This window comes from Pleuronectes platessa, chromosome 4, assembly GCF_947347685.1.
Source record: "Pleuronectes platessa chromosome 4, fPlePla1.1, whole genome shotgun sequence".
NCBI lineage: Eukaryota > Metazoa > Chordata > Actinopteri > Pleuronectiformes > Pleuronectidae > Pleuronectes > Pleuronectes platessa.
The window spans coordinates 5329791-5349085 of record NC_070629.1 but is presented as its reverse complement, the minus strand read 5'-3'; the positions used below and the strand labels follow the sequence as shown (position 1 = coordinate 5349085).

Genomic DNA, 19295 nt, shown 5'->3' with positions numbered 1-19295 from the left:
CGCAGATGTGCGCACATCCTCTCCTGCTGTGCACATCCTGCGGCGCACATCTCCTGCGGCGGCGCACATCTCCTGCTGCACATCCTGGCGCACATCTCCTGCTGCGCACATCCTGCAGCGCACATCTCCTGCGGCGCACATCCTGCAGCGCACATCTACTGCGGCGCACATCTCCTGCTGCGCACAGCCTGCGGCGCAAATCCTGCGGCGCACATTTCCTGCGGCGCACTTCTCCTGCAGCGCACATCTCCTGCGGCGCAGATGTGCACACATCCTCTCCTGCTGCGAACATCCTGCAGCGCAGATGTGCGCACATTCTGCGGCGCACATCTCCTGCGGCGCAGATGTGCGCACATTCTGCGGCGCACATCTCCTGCGGCGCAGATGTGCGCACATCCTGCAGTGCACATCTCCTGCGGCGCACATCTCCTGCTGCGCACATCCTGCGGCGCACATCTCCTGCTGCGCACATCCTGCGGCGCAGATGTGCACATCTCCTGCAGCGCACAGCTCCTGCGCCGCACATTCTGCGGCGCACATCTCCTGCGGCGCAGATGTGCGCACATTCTGCGGCGCACATCTCCTGCGGCGCAGATGTGCGCACATTCTGCGGCGCACATCTCCTGCGGCGCAGATGTGCGCACATCCTGCAGTGCACATCTCCTGCGGCGCACATCTCCTGCTGCGCACATCCTGCGGCGCAGATGTGCACATCTCCTGCAGCGCACAGCTCCTGCGCCGCACATACTGCGGCGCACATCCTGCGGGCACATCCTTCGGCGCATATCCTGCAGCGCACATCCTGCTGCGCAATTCTCCTGCAGCGCAGATGTGCGCACATCCTGCAGTGCACATCTCCTGCTGCACAACCTGGCGCACATCTCCTGTGGCGCAGATGTGCGCACATCCTGCAGTGCACATCTCCTGCTGCACAACCTGGCGCACATCTCCTGTGGCGCACATGTGCGCAAATCCTACAAAAGCGCAGATGTGCGCACATCCTGCAGCGCACATCCTGCGGCGCACATCTCCTGCGGCGCACTTCTCCGGCGCAGATGTGCACACATCCTCTCCTGCTGCGCACATCCTGTGGCGCACATCCTGTGGCGCACATCTCCTGCGGTGCACATCCTGCGGCACATCTCCTGCTGCGCACATCCTGCGGCGCACATCCTGCGGCGCACATCTCCTGTTGTGCACATCTCCTGCGGTGCACATCCTGTGGCGCAAATCCTGCGGCGCAGATGTGCGCCCATCCTGCGCTGAACATCATCCTGCGACGCATATCATGCTGCATTTCTACTTTTAATTTCCTGTTGTGTTTCTAATTATTATTAATGTTAGTGACATTTCCTTAATAAATGTGTGGAGGTTTTATTACCTCTGCTAAGGAGTTTATGTTTTCATCTCTGATTTGTCAGTCAACAGGTTTATGTAATAAACTACTGGACCAATAACCACAAAACTTGCTAGAAGGAAGTTGCATGGATCAGAGATGAACCTAAACGGCTCTGTTGATCTCTACTGAGTGCCAGTCTAGTAAATGAATCTGGAATCTTCTCTCAAAAAACCTTTCCCCCCCAAGGGGTTCGAAGTGTGAAGCTAATGAGGTGTTTTATAAAGATGTGATCGAAAACGTCAGACCAAGGGAATCAACTTTATTTTAGCATGAACAGAAAAAAAGAAGAGTTTCATTTCACCGTTAGCAGCAGGACAACCTACTGGATTTTTCCTGTCATACGATGAAGGTAACTCTATCTCTTCAGTTACTAATAACGCTCTGTTCAGTTAGACACACAAAGGGATATAAGAACTGGGGTTAATGAAAATGCAAGAGAGTTCAAAACCAACACAAATTAGTCGTCCTTAAGTTTTTCTCAACCTGCGTCCCTGAAATTCAAGTACGTGTCCCTTCCGTATTTCCAAAAACACTTTTAGCATTTTGACACAAAACACTGGCAATGAAATGAATTAAACATGGACACTACAGGGGTTTATCAGACAGTCCATGCCCAACATACTATATTGCCATCTTTCTGCAGCACGAACCTGAGAAACGAGAATACATAACACATCAGTATCATTACTTAGTTTTCCATGGCTGTGACCAAACAGCTGCACCCCAGCTGTTGTCCTGAATGAGCTTTGCTGATGAAAGAATACTGCATAGTCACATGCAGTATGCGTTGAGAGCACAGCATCCTGGTTTAAATGTTACTATCAACACATCTCCTTTGGTGCTCTGTCTGCAACAAGCATACTGTGTCAGAATGAAAATGAATTACACTGCATACAGTACAAGCGACACAAACGTTTTGTACTAATGGGAGAAAACTTCCTTCAAAGTCGTACCAATATGCTATCTATCTATCCATATATGGTGGTGTAGTTGAGGGCGGCGGTGGCGGGCGGCGGGTGCTAACCAGCTTTGGGGGGGCCCAGCTTGCAAAAGTTTGAGAACCGCTGGTTTAGACTAAAACTATTTTATTATCCATTACTAAAAGAGAAATTGCACCAAAGACAAACTAAATAAAGAGGTTAGGAACAAAACATAAACACAAACAACAGTTCACGCTCACACCTCTGGACAAAATGAAAAGCTGAATGAATCTATTCAGAATATCTTAGATACTTATTGTCCCAGTACGTACAGTGATGCTGTGTGCCAGTATTGTCAATAGTGTGCAGGGGTATGGCGGGGTCGCCACACACACACACACACACACACACACACACACACACACACACACACACACACACACACACACACACACACACACACACACACACACACACACACACACACACACACACACACACACACACACACACACACACACACACACACACAGGGGCTGAAGAGCCGCATGCGGCTCCAGAGCCGCGGGTGACAGACACCTGTGTGGAATCGAATTTGTATGATGTATAGGACGTTTTTGTGTCTCCTGTGGCAGCAGTGTCCATCACTTTCAGCTGTCCACTGGAAACACTCCGTTTTCGTTTCTCCTCTATTTGCAGCGCGGTGCTGAGCGTTTGTGTATTTGCTGCGAACCTTTTGTATTTACTGCGCATTTCTGTAATGTGTTGTGTTGTGAAATTGATGCAGATGTTTTCTTACTTTGCTTGTGTTTTGTCAACTTGCATGTGTTTTCTGAAGTTGCTGTTCGTTGAGCTCTCAGGGCCACCGTACCCGGAGTCCGCCCGTGGCAAAATGAGTATAGACACGCTTCTGTATAAAAGGTCCCACACCTCCCTACACTGCGTGTCAGGACAAAAAAATAACTCATGAAGTTCAAGGAACTCCCTGGAGACCGCTGTGATACAAGATGGATCATGTCTCTCCTGCCAAAAAAGTCATGTGCATGCTGAGTTACAACATTGGGACGTTTAAAAACGCTGGAAGTTTGCAGGACAATGAGAGAATGAGGAAAAAGATTGAACTCCAAATAATGTCTGATACAAACCACACATTACCCATCACCTGGCTAAGACCATCACTATGGTGAAGAATGGTGGAGGCAGCATCGTGCTATCAGGGCTCTTCTCAGCAGCAGAGACAGGGAGACTGTTCACAACAGAGAAAGAGCGAATGCAGCTAAATACAGTGGTCCTTCAAGAAAACCTGCTCCAGACCGAGGAGAGGATTCACCATTTATTACGACAATGACCTGAAGCAAACTGCCAAGACAACACGGGATTGTCGTAAGGAGAAGTCGCTGACTGTCCATGAGTGAACCAGACAAAGTCCAAACTTAAACCAGACAGAACATCTGTGCAGAGAACTGAACATATAGTTCACTGACACTTCTCATCCAGTCTGACACAGATAATCTGTCAGGAAGACACTGCACATCCAGCTGTATAAAACTTATAAAGACTTAACCAAGAAGACAAAAGGCTGTAACCTCTACCAAAGGAAACTCTGCAATGTACTGTAAATAAGAGATTTTAGCTATTTTAATAAATTTGCATAACTTTCTAAAAACATATAACATTCTCTTTGTCCTTGTGGGATTCAAACTATATACTTTTGGAGTATGCAAAGCAACAAAGGACTGCCCAAACTCTTTTACAGGTCACAATTACTGTTTTTTTTTTTTTTTTTAAGTTTTCAATATCATGAAATAAAAAGCACCAGCAAATTAACACTTGAAGGAAGTCTCATGTTTTAATATGTTTGCTGCTGGGTTGTATTCCCCCTCTTTTCACTTTCACAAAACATGGAATTTGGCCAGGGGTGGCCAAATGTTTGCATACAACTGTACATCACATTGACATATTCTTTATTCTGTTTGAATAATAATGAGGCACAGTGTGGCATTTCCTACAAGTCAATAACATACAACAATAAATCAGCTTAATTCGTTTCCAGGTTTGAGCCACAGGAGGCGTAAAACACACAAATGAGTTTGTTACATGAAGCAGATGTGGATGAACTGCAAAGCCCTTTTGTTATGTCCGCCAGCTGTGAATAAATCTGAAATCCCAACCCACATTACATTTCACAAGACACAGCATGGATAAATATCAGTGGTGCGAGGCTGCATCTGTCCGAACGAATCTGCACATAGGGCCGAACAAATCTTTTAGCAGCTCTATTTATGGCCAAAGTCAATGTAGTCTATGTACTGTGCAACAATAGCAACACATTCTAAAGGGGAAAAGGGTAGATTTATGTTTCTGTAGAAAGAAAAAAGACATCATAAGCTGCAACCTATCACAGTCAAACTGCAGATGCCTCAGGTCCCTTTTGCTGATAGTCACACTACACATTTTGCTCACATTTTGTATATATTGATGATGAAATTATATACAAAAATAAGAAATAGTGGTCTGTAATGGAAAAGAGTGCCTGATTATCTTATTAGACATCTCATGCACAGAGAGGTTTCTGTATATGTTGAGTATAAAAAACATGTGTTTGGCTAAAGATACAGAACTCATTTGGTGTAAGGGTTAACAAAGGAATGCCACAGTCACACATACGCCAATGTAGCAGTGGAGAACCTTCGCCTGCCTTTAATTTCCAACCAGTGTGAATGAGATGGCGAAAGAACCTTCACTTCGTTGAGGTCAACTTTGGTGAACTTTGACCCGCGAATTTCACTTTACATTAACATATGTGTGACCTGAACCTAATGCTGTATTATTCCCTAGTTGTATAAAAAGGGACAATGGAAACTCTGTCCCTTTTGTCCTTTGATTTCATAACATCAATGTGTCTAGTACACTCAAAGCAGCAAATTGATAAATCAAGGTTTAGGTTTAAACACACAGGAATGCACATCAACAACTTAGTGGGCTGAAGAAGCACAAAAAAGGCCAAAGCTTGCTTGATCATGATCAGTGTGGAAAACTGAGAATTTATATTTAAGACTGTTATCGAATTGCTGGAAACAACTTTCAATGGAAAGTCGCTTAAGCTAAAGATATTATACACTAATAAGCATGGCGTCATCCTGACACATAAGCATCCTGCCTGGTCTGAGCCATTCTCTCCTCTTCTCTGTGGTCACATAAACAGTATCTTTAATACAGACAATTCATTGTACGAAACAGGGACTGAATCCATTAAGACGTCATGTTAACCATGTTCGTCACTTCTCTGCAAAAATTCAGATTTTAAGACCATGATATCATTTGATAAAATCCACATCTGTCAGCTGTGTGTCTGCGGAGGGAAAGCCTGACCTCTCATTCATTGGGCAAAACTGGTGTCACTTCTATGGGAAGTAGCTAAAGTTAGAGTAAACAGTTGCTAGATATGTGTCAATAGATGATTTTTGTGTAAAAAGTCGCTAAAAGGATCGGACAACGTTGAGGCTTATGGGTTTTATTTCCTCTATTTAAGAGTATGGTCTTTCAGTTTGAGAGCTGGACTTCTCTTCATGCTCAAGCTGCTTCTGTGCACTTGTTAAATATCTGCTCTCGAGTTTCTCCTCTGCTCTTGGATTTTTTACCAATCTTTCAAAATTCCACAACCAATAGGATGCCAAGTTTAGTGGTAAATATTGGTGAAATTGTCCCACAATGACACAAGCAGGGTATATACGAGTGGAAGTGTAGGGTTTTGAGTGAGACCATTGCAAAATATGAAAAATCAATGAGTCCTGACCTCAAACTGAAAGACCACGTCCTTTAATAAAGATGGGAATAAACCAATGGGGTAACTGGTCAACCAATGTTGTATCCTTCATCACTTGACGTAATCATTTCTAAGGCTGGCCCTGCTGCTGCGGTCAAGCCAAAAAGGGCCAGGCACTTTTTCTGGTAAAAGGTATATCAGTTCAAAGCTGTAAGAAAAACCCAGAACAGGAACATATAAGAAGAAAATTAACCGTTTTCCTCTTTTAAAACCTCAGCTATCCTTCCATCTTAAGACCTTCACATCTCGACTCTAGTCTCCACACGTGTCCAAGCGTCAACAGAGGCTACACCCATATGGAAATATAACTCAGTGTGCTCACACTGCATTTAGTAATATTACAGGCGTTAAAGTAAATTTGGGCAAGTTGGAAACAGAGCTTATATTTATACATTTTACAGAGCTGATCATGATTATCAAGGAAAACACATCACCCATTGTTGCTCACATTATCTGACACAGATATCTCCACTGAGCAGAACATTTTATAAATTAATGTTAAATACATTTAAATGTTCTTTAAAGGTGATTTATAAGTCCAAATAGCTCACAGCCATGGACAGATTGGGATGTGTGATGTGCCCTTAGGAGCGAGTCACGTCTCGATACAAACTAGAAACATAAAAAGAGCACCACTTTTTCTATGTACACTTAATATAAAATACATGTGCAAATATTATAAGAAACTGAGCTATCGATGAGCTTCTATAACAATTTGTGAGGACACTGAAGAAAATATTTTTTTGATATGCTTAACATGTTGGTAAATATGATTATATCCATAATTCCATTTTGGCCATTTCTATATTTGTACATGCATGTTATAAAATTTACAAATAGAACTTGTGTGCAATTATATGTTTTATTCATAATAAAATATGTTATATTTCCATTTGGGCAAATCCGCTTGACCACATTTGCGGTTTAAGATTTTTAGACGAACAAACCATAAACTGTTGTTATCTACAGAGAATCAGTAACAAATCCAACGTGAAAATAAAACTGCAAATCAGAGCAAATGAATGGAACACACACGCACGCATGGTAGCTAGAACAAGCTCAAGACCAGCTTGATCTATCGCTGTGCTTATCTACAAAGCCAGTACTTTCATGGCTCAGTGTTTTCAGTTTTTAATAATAAAAAACAATAAAAGGAAATATATTCGTGTTTGAAATTTCAAACTTTCAAAATACAAAAATACAATACAAAAACCCCAGGGGAACATCAGGAAACAGAAATACAAGTAGTAGTAGTTTGACAGACAATTTTTTTTTTGATAGCAGCACTACAAATATTTTTACATTAACAATGGGTCATCTGCTGCAGGAACTCCAGCCTAACCCCTAGGTAATGCAAAAGCGGTCCCTCATAGCATCTTTAAACTACTTTTTTTTTTAATTTGTCTCACCACTTTCATCTACCTGGTACCCTATAGCAGCATCAGGCAGCTGTTTTCATTCTAAATGAAAGCTTTGATAAACCCATTGTACACTACCGGTCCAGCACTAAACGGCAGACAAAGCTAGCGGCTAGCTGGTGAACGTAGTAGCAAGCAAGCAAAAGAGCAAGGAGTTGAGACCAAAACTGAGCTCAAAGGATAATTCATATTTAATTTCTCTGGTTGCCAGAGTAGCAACACCTGTTGAATGCTGATGTTACTCTGTGTCTGCTGGATGTGTTCATAAGAAATAATTTGCTAACAAGTTAACCATATCATCTTTTCAAGTCCATAGTTTTCAAATGTGCAATCTTTAGAATTTAACATTAATATTATTAATATTATGAATTAAAAACCAAGATTTAAAGGTGAATGGACATAAAATCCTTGTTAAATCACTTTGAACCTCTCGGTAAAATCAGGTCATTTTGTAGTGGAACTGAACATGGACAACCTCATCTATGGTACAAAAAGCCATAGAGATTACAGACAATGTTTGTAACCATTGTAACAATGTTTTCTACTTATTTCACAAGTATAGTATTTTTTCTATGTCTTGGAATGTGTGACGTTCTGTCATTTTCCTTTTTTGTGGATTTCTGTGTTTTCTGTTTCCTGTTTTATTTTGTAGTCTCGCTTTCCTTGTGTGTTGTTCCAGCTTCTTGGATGTGTCACATCCTGTCTTGGTGATTGTTTTTCCCAGTCCTCATGTGTTGCACCTGTGGATAGCTGTGTCTCTATTTAAGCCTCTGTGTTCCCCTTTGCCCTTTGTCGGTTCGTACTCGTTGTTGCACTCGTTTTACTCGTGGTCATTTATGGGTTTTCGTGTCTCGCTTTCTCGCCAACTTTCCCGTTCTTGTTCTGTGTTCCCTGTGCGCCTTGCCATTCAGCTTCTGCTCCTCTCTAGTATTTCTTGTCTCCAGTGTCACCCTGTAGTGTTTATGTTTTGTTTTTGTCTTGTTTAAGGACTCTTTTTATATTAAATACCCTTTTTGTTACAACCACTGCATCCTGGGTCCATCCACAAACCCTAACAGGAATGTATGTCTCTCAGATTTGTCTGATCCGTTTTCACATACTGCCACCAAAAATCCTTAACAAAACCACAAAGAACTCGACAGAACCTCACAGAGAAATGCCTGTAAATGATGATACAAAAGCCTGTTCAACAAAAGGCAGGGTTGGACTTATGCCATTATCTTTTGCCTAGAGTCCTGTGAGGTCAACGATGGCCTTGATGAAGATGGTTTCATCGCGTATGTAGGAGTTTTTAGAGTCCAGTTTGGAGAGCGAACAGAAGAGTGGACAGCCGCTGGCGATGTTCATATCACTGACGGGCCTCTGGAAGGACGAGGAGGAGATGTCGGGCCGGAAGGCATCAATTATGTGCTCTCTGTTGTTCTGGTCAAGCAGCATTAGGGAGACCTGGGCACAGATTATGGCTGTAATTAACGATTCTTTTCTTTATCGATTCATCTGTGGATTATTTTCTTGATTCATTGTTTGATTCATAAAATGATATTGATCTGTGTCTCCTGAACCCCCAGATGTCCTTTTCAAATCTCTTGTTTTGACCACAAACCAAAGATATTTAAGAAAATGAAATCGTTTTAATTTTATATAACCTTCAAACTGATAATTCATTATCAAATTAGTTGGCGATCAATTTAGTAGTCAATGAATCTATTCATTATTGCAGCCTTAGTAAAACTGTTAAATACTCAATGTTACAAGTCTAAGCTTAAACCTGCTCTGACAGAAAAACTGAAAAAGCAGCTTTGATGACAATGAATAATAATGGATCATAGATAGGATAAATCAAATAACTAAATAATATTGGTTTGAAACCCACTATGAAGTTCAATTGAAACACAAAATAACATCATGAAGCATAGGTCTATATGTCCAATGTTCGTAAAATATTCTGCACACTTCTTTACCTTCTTATTGAGAATCAGTCAAGATGATAAGAATCTCAATATTTCTTGACACTAAAACGGGACAATTTTATTTCTCTGCTGCTGGAAATTAGTTCTTGTCAGCAAGAAGTTTGATTCTAAACTTGCAACATTTCTTCTAAACTGGTAAGTTAAGGCTGCTTATGCTAATGCTAGCTGGAATCAGGATGTAGTTAGCCTACCTCAGCATAGAGGCCATTAGCCTAATTTTAATCCTTACATGAACAGAAGCCTGAAAATGTTGTTTGGTAAAAAATAGTTCACGTTTGTTGCAGAATTTATGCTAAGCTTGGCTAAAATAAAAACTGATGCTAGCTCCGTTCTTAATGAATAGGTCAGACAGTGGTATCAGGCTTCTCATCTATCTCTTTGAAAGAAAGATTTATTTAACTTAACACGTAACACGTAGAAAATGGCCTCTAAGTTGTTGCCAGTTGAAAAATGTCTTGGGATTTTGAGGCAACATCCATTCTGTAAGATTTTCATTCGAAAACACATCAACTGTTCGTCTGATATGCCTGGCGTCCACACTACTCTGCAGTTTTGTTGCCGTTTGGAGATCCCGCTGGCCCTGTTTTAGTTTGAAAACACCGGGGCAGAGTCTTAGTCTGGACGGGCAGAAACTGAAATGTTTGGAAACGATGATGTAGATCAGGGATGCCCAATACGTCGATCGCGATCTACCGGTCGCAAAGGTAGTGTCGGTAGATCGCATCACGCATGCACGATTGGACAAGAGGCATACACGTGGACGCTCCGGCGCTCTCAGACCAAATTGACGTACTCGCCCTTAAAACCACACTTAAGTTACAAGTGCCGTCTACAGGCCCGAACCCTTTCAGACATTCAGTCTCCAGCTACTTACCCTCTCTGGGGTTTTTTGGCCGCCGCCGCCACGCCCTGGACGGTGTTGCGACTGTCGACCGGGGCGGACTATTGTCAGAGCGCCTCAAAAGCGTTGCATCGCTAAGGGAGGAGGGGGGGAACGGGGGGGGCCGTCTTATTAGGTTGGTAGATCATGTTGAGCTGGTCATTTCAAAAGTAGGTCACATGCCTATAAAGTGTGGGCACCCCCGATGTAGATGTTCACAACAGCATGCTGATTGGGTCTTTCGGCCACAACATAGCTTTTGCTGATTTGTCAGGCTCCTATTAAAAACCCTCTTCCTGAAGAAGACAACCAGCATCACCCATGGCTACCAGTTTAGAAACGCAAAATGGATCATCAATTTCAAGAGATGCTGACAAATTGATGTTAAGTAAAATTCTGTATTTTACAATGTTGCAATTACTTACACAAGAATCAGATAAAGTTGTGATCCGAGCAATCTGCAACGCTGAAATGCTTCCCGGCATGTGAACGCCCAGTGTACTTGAGTGATTCGATTTTTCAGGCGTGTTAGTATGGACAGAGATCGTTTTCAAATGAAAACTTAGTATTATGGATGTAGCCTGAGTTTCACCATGAAATATTATCTGTGTGCCCGGTTTGACAGTAGGGGGCTGTGGTTTTTTGACCCATGTGGTATAAAAGCTACATTATTATTCGTAAGGGGACTGAACTTTTTTGTGGGACAATCACATTAGACATAAATTAATCATTTAAATCTTTTAGGTCCCTGAAGACATGGTTCAAAATTGTGTTATTATCAACTACTCATCATTATATGAACAAAAAATTGAAAAACCACAGAGTTTTAGGAATGTCTAATTGAGAGTTTAAAGCTCAAACCCAGCTAATCTGCTTCAGATTGACAGTGTTGTTTAATAATTGCCTAATTTATATACATAATACCAATAAATTCTATTGGTGCACAGAAATCCATGACATCACCCTTTTTCCAAACTCAATTGACAGAGTTCCGGCAGAAATAGAAAAATTCAGAAAAATGTAATAACCGAAATAGTTAAACTGTAGTTGAGGAATGTGTTTTCAGGGTCTGTAGGGTGAATTTTTTATGACATGGACTTAATATTAAACTACTTTGATTAATAGAATTGGTCTTGATTAGTTTAAAGACTTAGGTTTATTATTGTGTCTATCTCAGAATAATTACAGCTATAGAGTAGCATTATCTTTTTCTGATTCTAATGAGTATTACCTTCTGATTAAAAGGCCACTTCAGGAGTGCATCGCTGTGTCCTCTCATCACCACAAAGAACAGAGACAAGTGGGTCCCTCGGCCTGTCCCATCACCGTTCAGGTATATCCGCAAGCACATCTTGTAGCCGTATTTACTGGTATAAAAGGCTGGAAAACACCAATAAAGTTTAATCATGATTGTTATTCAGTGCTTATCAGACAGTTGTCTCATCATTGTCTGGATTATTTCTCATACGTTAGTCATGTGCAGCTGTTACCAGGAGAGAACATGGCAGGGGCACGGCCAGCCACAGCATCCTGCCTCTTCTTGGTGAAATCTGAGATCTTCCAGACAAAGATGCCATCATACGTAGCAGCAGACATCTCTCTCATTTTCCCCTCCATCTCCACGATGGATAGGTCTCTAAGACTCACAGTCCTCTCCAGCTGACGAACCTGCAGCACAGCAGCCCGTGAACAAGGTGGTTTATTTCACTTAACGTTTATTCCAATAGAGTTGTCATATCTTCTACTTTTTATCCAGTCTTTGACTCTATTTGTAAATATGATCTATTCCAAAAGCCCTGTACCAGCATTGGCTGTAAAACACAGTTCATTGATTCATTTATGGCACTTTAAGTAGCATAATGACAGAATTTTGAATACCAAGAGCATCACAGACCACAATCTACAGGAGCTACACTCATAAACCATCCCTGGTACAGTGTGTCAGTTTGCAGTCAAGCTGTGATGTTCATCACAGGTCATGTGTAATTTTGTTACCTTGTTGTTGAGGATCTCTATCTTGTCCTGGTCCAGCCGGTGTTGACGATTGTAGGCCTCCATGGTGGTGCAGGAGCGCTCCATCTCTCGGTTGAGGACGCAGACAATGTTCTCAAACGTGCCAACTTTGAGCTCCAGTTCCTGGCAGCGCCGGCTCAGCTCCGCCACCTTGGTCTTTTCACTCTGGAGCTGTAGCTCCAGGGCGGCACCTACCGCACTTGGCAGTGGGGTGAAGGAGGTAGTTAGAGTCGGGGCGCACGCACCGAGCACGGGAGCTGCACCACCGCCACCACCCAGCTGGCTCATCTTCTGCTCCAGGTCCCTCAGGGACTGGTGGAGTTCCTGAAGCTTGTGGCTGGCCACATCAAGGCTCTGGGGCTGCAGGCTCTCAAGGCTCACCTTGATGCCCATGATGAAATGCAGGAGCAGGTTGAGATGTTCATAGGAACACTGCCGTTCATGGTCATGAATCTTCTCTTTCTCCACCTTGGAGTCAAAGACAGATAAATCAGAAAAACATTAAGAACAAAGAATGAACAATTGTCATATCGTTTACATACATACAATCAGACAGCTGACATTTAAGTGATGTGTGAAAATACGTCACAGCAGAAGAAAACTGTAAAAGCACACAGCAAAAAAATAAAGCTAATAATGGATACATACTCCATACAAAAAATGACTTGATGTTGAAGGGAAAACTGATCCACTTAATTCATTACAAATATAAACCATATGTATTTACACCCTCTACTACCCTGACGAGTCCCATATTTAAAAAATGAAGGATGAAGACTAAAGCCCACGTAAAACTAATTTAGATCACTAATGATAATGAAACTGACTAGTCATGAGAAGGATATAAGAAAATATACAAGGCACTGTAGTGTATATCCCTCTGAGTACAGCTGATCATCTTTCCTGTTTGATAATTTATGTCATAATTTCGTCATACATTATTAATTTAGGAATTTAGAGGCTGCAGCTGTCTTAGTGGCCATGTCACTCTGCTATGTGGCAATATACTTAAACAGTGTAAATCCAGTAGCTTAACAAACTCTGGCTGTACCAGATGAACCACTCCCTTTTCCTTTCCTGCACACGCAGCATTACTACATCGATCCTGTATTCCCCACACGATAGACTCACTGCGGCTTCTTATACAATTTCATAATTGTTGATTAATTTACACAATATTCCTTAATCTAGATTTTTGACTGGTTACAACAGATATTATTAGTGACAGGGACATTACCAAATGCAAGGTGCTATAACTTGAATGTAACAGGGCAGCAGCCAATTCACCTTCTGAAAAAGGGACAGGGTGGCAGAGAAAGCTCTTCTACCAATCATGGGCTACAATGATACAACAGATGTATGGAAGTTGCTGAACACTGAACTAAAAGACATGACTCAGTAGTTATTACATTAACAAGCGTTACATATAGCAAATGATGACAAAAATCTCTACTTACAGACGTATCGCAGCCAACAACATGAAATCTGCATGGAGCTTTAAATTTACTGCAGAACTTAATATGGTCCACATACTGCAAAGCAAAAAAAGAAAGAAGCTAATGATCTATAGAATACGTTGTAGAACTGGATCCCTAGCTAAATGGTGCATGACATCTATCCAACAGAATTATGAAAATCCACTTGATTATCTGGGATACCTTTTCTCTGGGGATCTTTTTCTTTGCACAACCTTCACAAATCATCGGGTACTTTGGACAGATTTCGTCATGAGCCTATAAAAATAAAAGAGTAGAGTTTGTTCACAAACTTATCTCACAGACGTTAGCTATTTTCCGCCTCCTTTAAAATTTGAAAAAATCATTCAAAGTTAAACTGAATTAACGTTTTTCATTTACATTGTGTTTGAACAAAACATTCAAATCTCTTAGCAGCATTGCCCCCTCTTATTTTACTGATCTTCTAATCGGGTACATACCTGCTCCTAATCTCAGATCTGCAGATCGACTGCTGCTCTTGGTTCTCAGGGCAAGGCGGTATAGCTTTTTCAGTAAGGGCTCCACGACTATGTGATAACCTTCCACTGGGAATAAGTCAAGCTACCTCATTTCCTCTTTCAAATCTTGTTCAGGACTCATTTTTATAATATGGCTTTTATCTAGATTTCTCATGTCTTTGTGTCTGTAATTTTTCTGTCTCTATCTTTGTGAAGCACTTTGTAAACTTGTTTTGAAAAGGGCTATATAAATAAAGTTTTATTATTTTTATTTATACTATTTGCGTGATTGGGTAGTGGTCTGTGGCGAGCCTACGTCTAGGGCCCAATAATCCCTCTATGTTTAAGTAAAGTTTACAGCTTCCCTCCCTCTCACTTGTTGTCTTGTTTCTGCAGCAGCATATTACTCTGAGTTAGATGGACAAATAAAGTAAAATAATTTTCATTCAACTTTACTTTGTATTGTGTCAAAAACTGTATATCCACTGATATATTGTCCATATATTTTCATCAAAATCAGCATTTGCCCTGAAGATTCTGTATAGTCCGGCAACAGTTCCAATACGTTGGGCACTTGGACTCATTGAATTTGATGTGGACTAGCCTACTATTTAAGCCTGATGTTTTTATTTTTGTCAAAGGGCCTTCAATTTTCAAGGAGTCCGTAATTGGATTATATAGTCACCCAGAGAAGTCTGACCTTGATGTTCTTCAACAGGAAGGGTTCTTTGCAGTATTTGCAGTTGAGTGTCCTTTCTGGACATTCTCTCTCGTTGTGGCGTTCCTGTTCGTTGGCTCTCATCAGCTCTTTACAGGAAGGACACAGGATGATCATGAAGTCACAGTTGCCCTCATGACTCGCCTGCAGTTGACCAACAGAAAGAAACGCTCAACATTTCAACATTAATCGGTAAACTTGGGTATCCTCTCATAGGTGAATGTAGGCACAGTGTAAGGATGAATCTGACACTTTCAAAAGTGGCCTTCAAAAGTTTGACTTAAACATCAGGGATATATATCTATAATACCAGTGATTGATTAAAAAAATACTGAAAAAATTTTTTTTTCAGTATTTTCAATTCCGATCGAGCGTGAAATCACATTGCCTGCCTGCCTGCCTGCCTGCCTGCCAGCCATATATATATATATAAAGGCTATATAGACTATAAACAAATTAATTATTCATGATGGGAGCAGTTATTAATCTCCCTGCCTCTTTAGCATCAATCTATACCTCAAATTCTTTGATAGTTCCCGTCCACGTGCATCCCTCATTAGGACAAACAGCTGCCAGGGACTCCACTTCTCTCCGAGCTGCATTATCAGGGAAAGCCTGGATGGAAAAGCAGAGCTGTTTGTCAGTGTTGTCTGGTTTGTGTCTTCAGTTACAATCTGAAGTGTAGTGTTACAAACATTCTGCTTCAGATTACTGATGCCCAGGATCCTTGGAGCGCACTTTTCTGTCCTGGCTCTAATTAAGCACATATGGTCTTACATGACTATATTTGTTCCAGCTACTTTGTGAACTGCCAAACCTTTTTAGCGCAAGGACAGTTTTTGTAATGTCAACTATGGACTCATTCACATTAGATCAGAAAAAAATAATAACTTTGACAGAACAGTTCTAACACTCAGGAAAACGTTATCTCTTTTTACTAAAGAGACAACTTCAGTGTATACCAACCAATTCTGCGTTTAATGTAAGTTTGAGAAAATCTGAAATAAATAATAATGTAAAATTATACTTACACCGCCTTGCTTGAGGATAGAGGTGGGTTCTTCAAATAAATCTTCTTTGATGCAAGCACTGCATTTCTGTGGTCCAGAACTAAAATAGAAGAAAAACAAACATTGACATTAACAGAGATACTGCTCCCATGATAAAACACAGACATTGTGTCAGTTAATATGGATATTTAAAGGGATTATAATAACAGCTAATATAATTACTCTTTAAGTTCAGTCACAGCCCTGTGATCAGTCAGTAGAACCATCTCAACTCAAGTTCACATGTCATGGTCTTCAGTTGGGTGCCAGACCAAGTCACAACTCCATTTGCTAATGGAGACCATGAGATAAAGTGTGAAAGCTCCATTTGAAGTTGTGAGCGAACCTTTAGTTGATCAGTTTGTCACACAGGGTTAGAGCTCAATCAACTAATGGATTAATTGATAAACCGATCAATTAAATAACAACTATTTTTCACTATTTTTCTATTGACTAATTCTACAGCTGAGGTTGAGATAGAGTTCCTTGGACCTGACATGTAGTGTGAATTGGGAGACATTACAAACTCAGATGAGACCTTTTCTAAACTATGTGAAGTCAATTCAGTTTGTCACAAGTGGACTACAGTCACATCTCAAGGATAAATGAAGAAAACCAATGACAGAAGAGGGTGTAGCGGCAATTTGCCTATTGTTCTCAGGTTAGATTTTAAAAAGAACATACAATTAAAACAACTGGGAAATAGACTTTGTTATATTAGTCAATGACACAACACACATACACTGTAAGGGATAAAAAACCCTGATCTCACCTCTAAGCCTGTCTTGTGACTGAGCCTTAATGTCCAGACACAAACAATAATCATCTCCTCACTTCTGTTAGTGACAAACAATGAAATATGCTCAGACATATATCCTCATACAGAAAACACTATTGTAGAAAGCAGACGTATTACATTTACTGATCATTGCCAGGTCACTTCATCTGCCATATGGAAGTCATCCTAAACTCGCATCAACACATTTTATGTTGGCTCGCCTCATCAACGAAGACATTTATACACACTCACGCGCGTGCACCATGCACCCACACACAGTGATACACTTGTAGAGATGTTTGCTTCGGTCCGTTTCAGCAGAGGTTAACGGGACTTGTCTTTGAAGACAGCAGGAAAACCCATCACTCAAACTGAGATTTTACTGGGATAAAGTGGTGGCCGGTGAATGCCGAAGGTTGCAGTAGGTCTTCGAAATACACATCGTCTCTTCACACCGCGTCAGCTGTGGCAATGAGCAGCGCAGCGTTAAATTGACAGATATTTTAAGGTTGTTTGGAACCGAGCTCTGGCTGCTACACACACCTAGCTAGCGTGCTAGCAGCCATGCGAACACTCACCTCACTATCTTGTTAAAGCAGAAGGAGCAGAAGCGATGGCCGCACTGAGCTTGCAGGGGTCTTCTCAGGACCTTGTGGCACGAGTTGCACAGATGCTTGTCTTCGAGGCTGTTGGCCAGGATTTTCTTTGGGAAGCCCGGTCTGACGCCTTCCAGGGAAGATGGTGGAGACGGTTCCTGAGCAGCCATTATTTCCCCTGAACAATATCGGGGTACTCCGTGGGGTGTGTTTCGCCCAGCAAACACGGGTCACTGTGGGTTTACAGATCACGACTCATCGCTGTTTGTATGATTTAATTTACCAGGATTTTCCTGCTGATGCCATGTGGCTGATGTTCAGTTGACTAAAAACACACCAGGCGTTTGTGTGATGTGATATAAGTGACAGCTGAGGATGGGGATGCTGCATTCACCTGTAGGTTACTATGTCTGCCACTAGGGGCCGCTAGAGCACCCTGTCCAGTGGACAACAAGCTGCTTGAACTTGGAGTTCACAACCATCACAACTAAATATATGTATCATCATCAATACTAAATATCATCACAACTAATAATGAATATAAATATCATCAACACTAAGTATAAATATCTTCAAAACTAAATAGAAATATAAATATCTTCACAACTAAATAGAAATAGCATCATCAAAACTAAACATAAATATCATCAAAACTAAACATCATCATCACAGATAATTATAAATATATACATCATCATCAAAACTAAATTTAAGTATTAGTATCACAAATAAATATAAATATCATCATCAAACCTAAATATAAATATGAGTATAACAAACAAAAATAAATATCATCATCAAAACTCAATGCAAATATAAAGGTGATTTCCTGATCATCTCATTTTCTCCACTTTTATGAGCTTTCCTACACATCAGAGCCCTTTATAAATCTCCTGGAAACTCTTTTCACACTTCAACACTTTCAACACTTTTCTGGGATAATTATCCGAGACAAATGCCCCCCAAAAAAAAATATTAGTATTCTTCTGTTGATTCTTTTTTTTTTTTATCTTGCCATTGAAATAGGCCATCACTTCTCAAAATAACTTCATGACTTTAATGCTGTATCTAGACCCACATACATAAATTGATTTTGTTCTGTATTGTTAAATGTTAGAATAACAAATTTAATCAAAAGGCTGTTATGTGGGGTGGAACTTCTAGCTCTAGTTCCAACCCTCCTCCTTTGATGTGCGCCGCAGGATGTGCGTGGCAGGAGATGTGCGCCGATGATTTTATTTTTTAATTTTTTTTTGTAAATATATTTTTCATTTATGTGCGCCGCAGGAGATGTGCGCCAGGATGTGCGCTGCAGGAGATGTGCGCCGCAGGAGATGTGCGCCAATGTGTGCCGCAGGATGTGCACCGCCGGAGATGTGCGCAGCAGGAGAGGATGTGCGAATACAGAAGGGACACGTACTTGAATTTCAGGGATGCAGGTTGAGTAAAACTTAAGGAGGAATAATTTGTCTTGGTTTTTAATTCTCTTGCATTTTCATTAACCCCAGTTCTTATATCCCTTTTGTAAATATATTTTTTATTTATGTGCGCAGCAGGATGTGGACAATGTGCGCCACAGGATGAAGTGCACCGCAGGATGATGTGCCCCGCAGGACGCGCCGCAGGATGTGCACGTGCAGTTTTTTATAAATTTAATTTAAATTAAAAAAAAATTGGTAAATATATTTTTCATTTATGTGCGCCGCAGGAGATGTGCACCGACTTTTTTTTTGTATTTTTTTTTGGTAAATATATATTTTTCATTTATGTGCGC

General features: G+C 41.1%; 1 protein-coding gene across 1 annotated transcript; it reads right to left on the bottom strand.

Annotated features, from left to right (window-relative positions):
• Positions 1–7238: 7238 nt before the first annotated feature.
• traf2a (Tnf receptor-associated factor 2a) lies at positions 7239–17909 on the bottom strand. The gene is made up of 10 exons (XM_053420109.1): positions 17504–17909; positions 16130–16208; positions 15615–15713; positions 15081–15242; positions 14085–14159; positions 13884–13958; positions 12409–12894; positions 11904–12081; positions 11645–11793; positions 7239–9009 (listed from the first exon to the last, which is right to left on the bottom strand). The coding sequence occupies exons 1-10, from the start codon at positions 17689–17691 to the stop codon at positions 8791–8793; spliced, it is 1710 nt and encodes a 569-aa protein (XP_053276084.1). The 5' UTR covers positions 17692–17909; the 3' UTR covers positions 7239–8790.
• Between the last annotated feature and the right edge of the window lie 1386 nt (positions 17910–19295).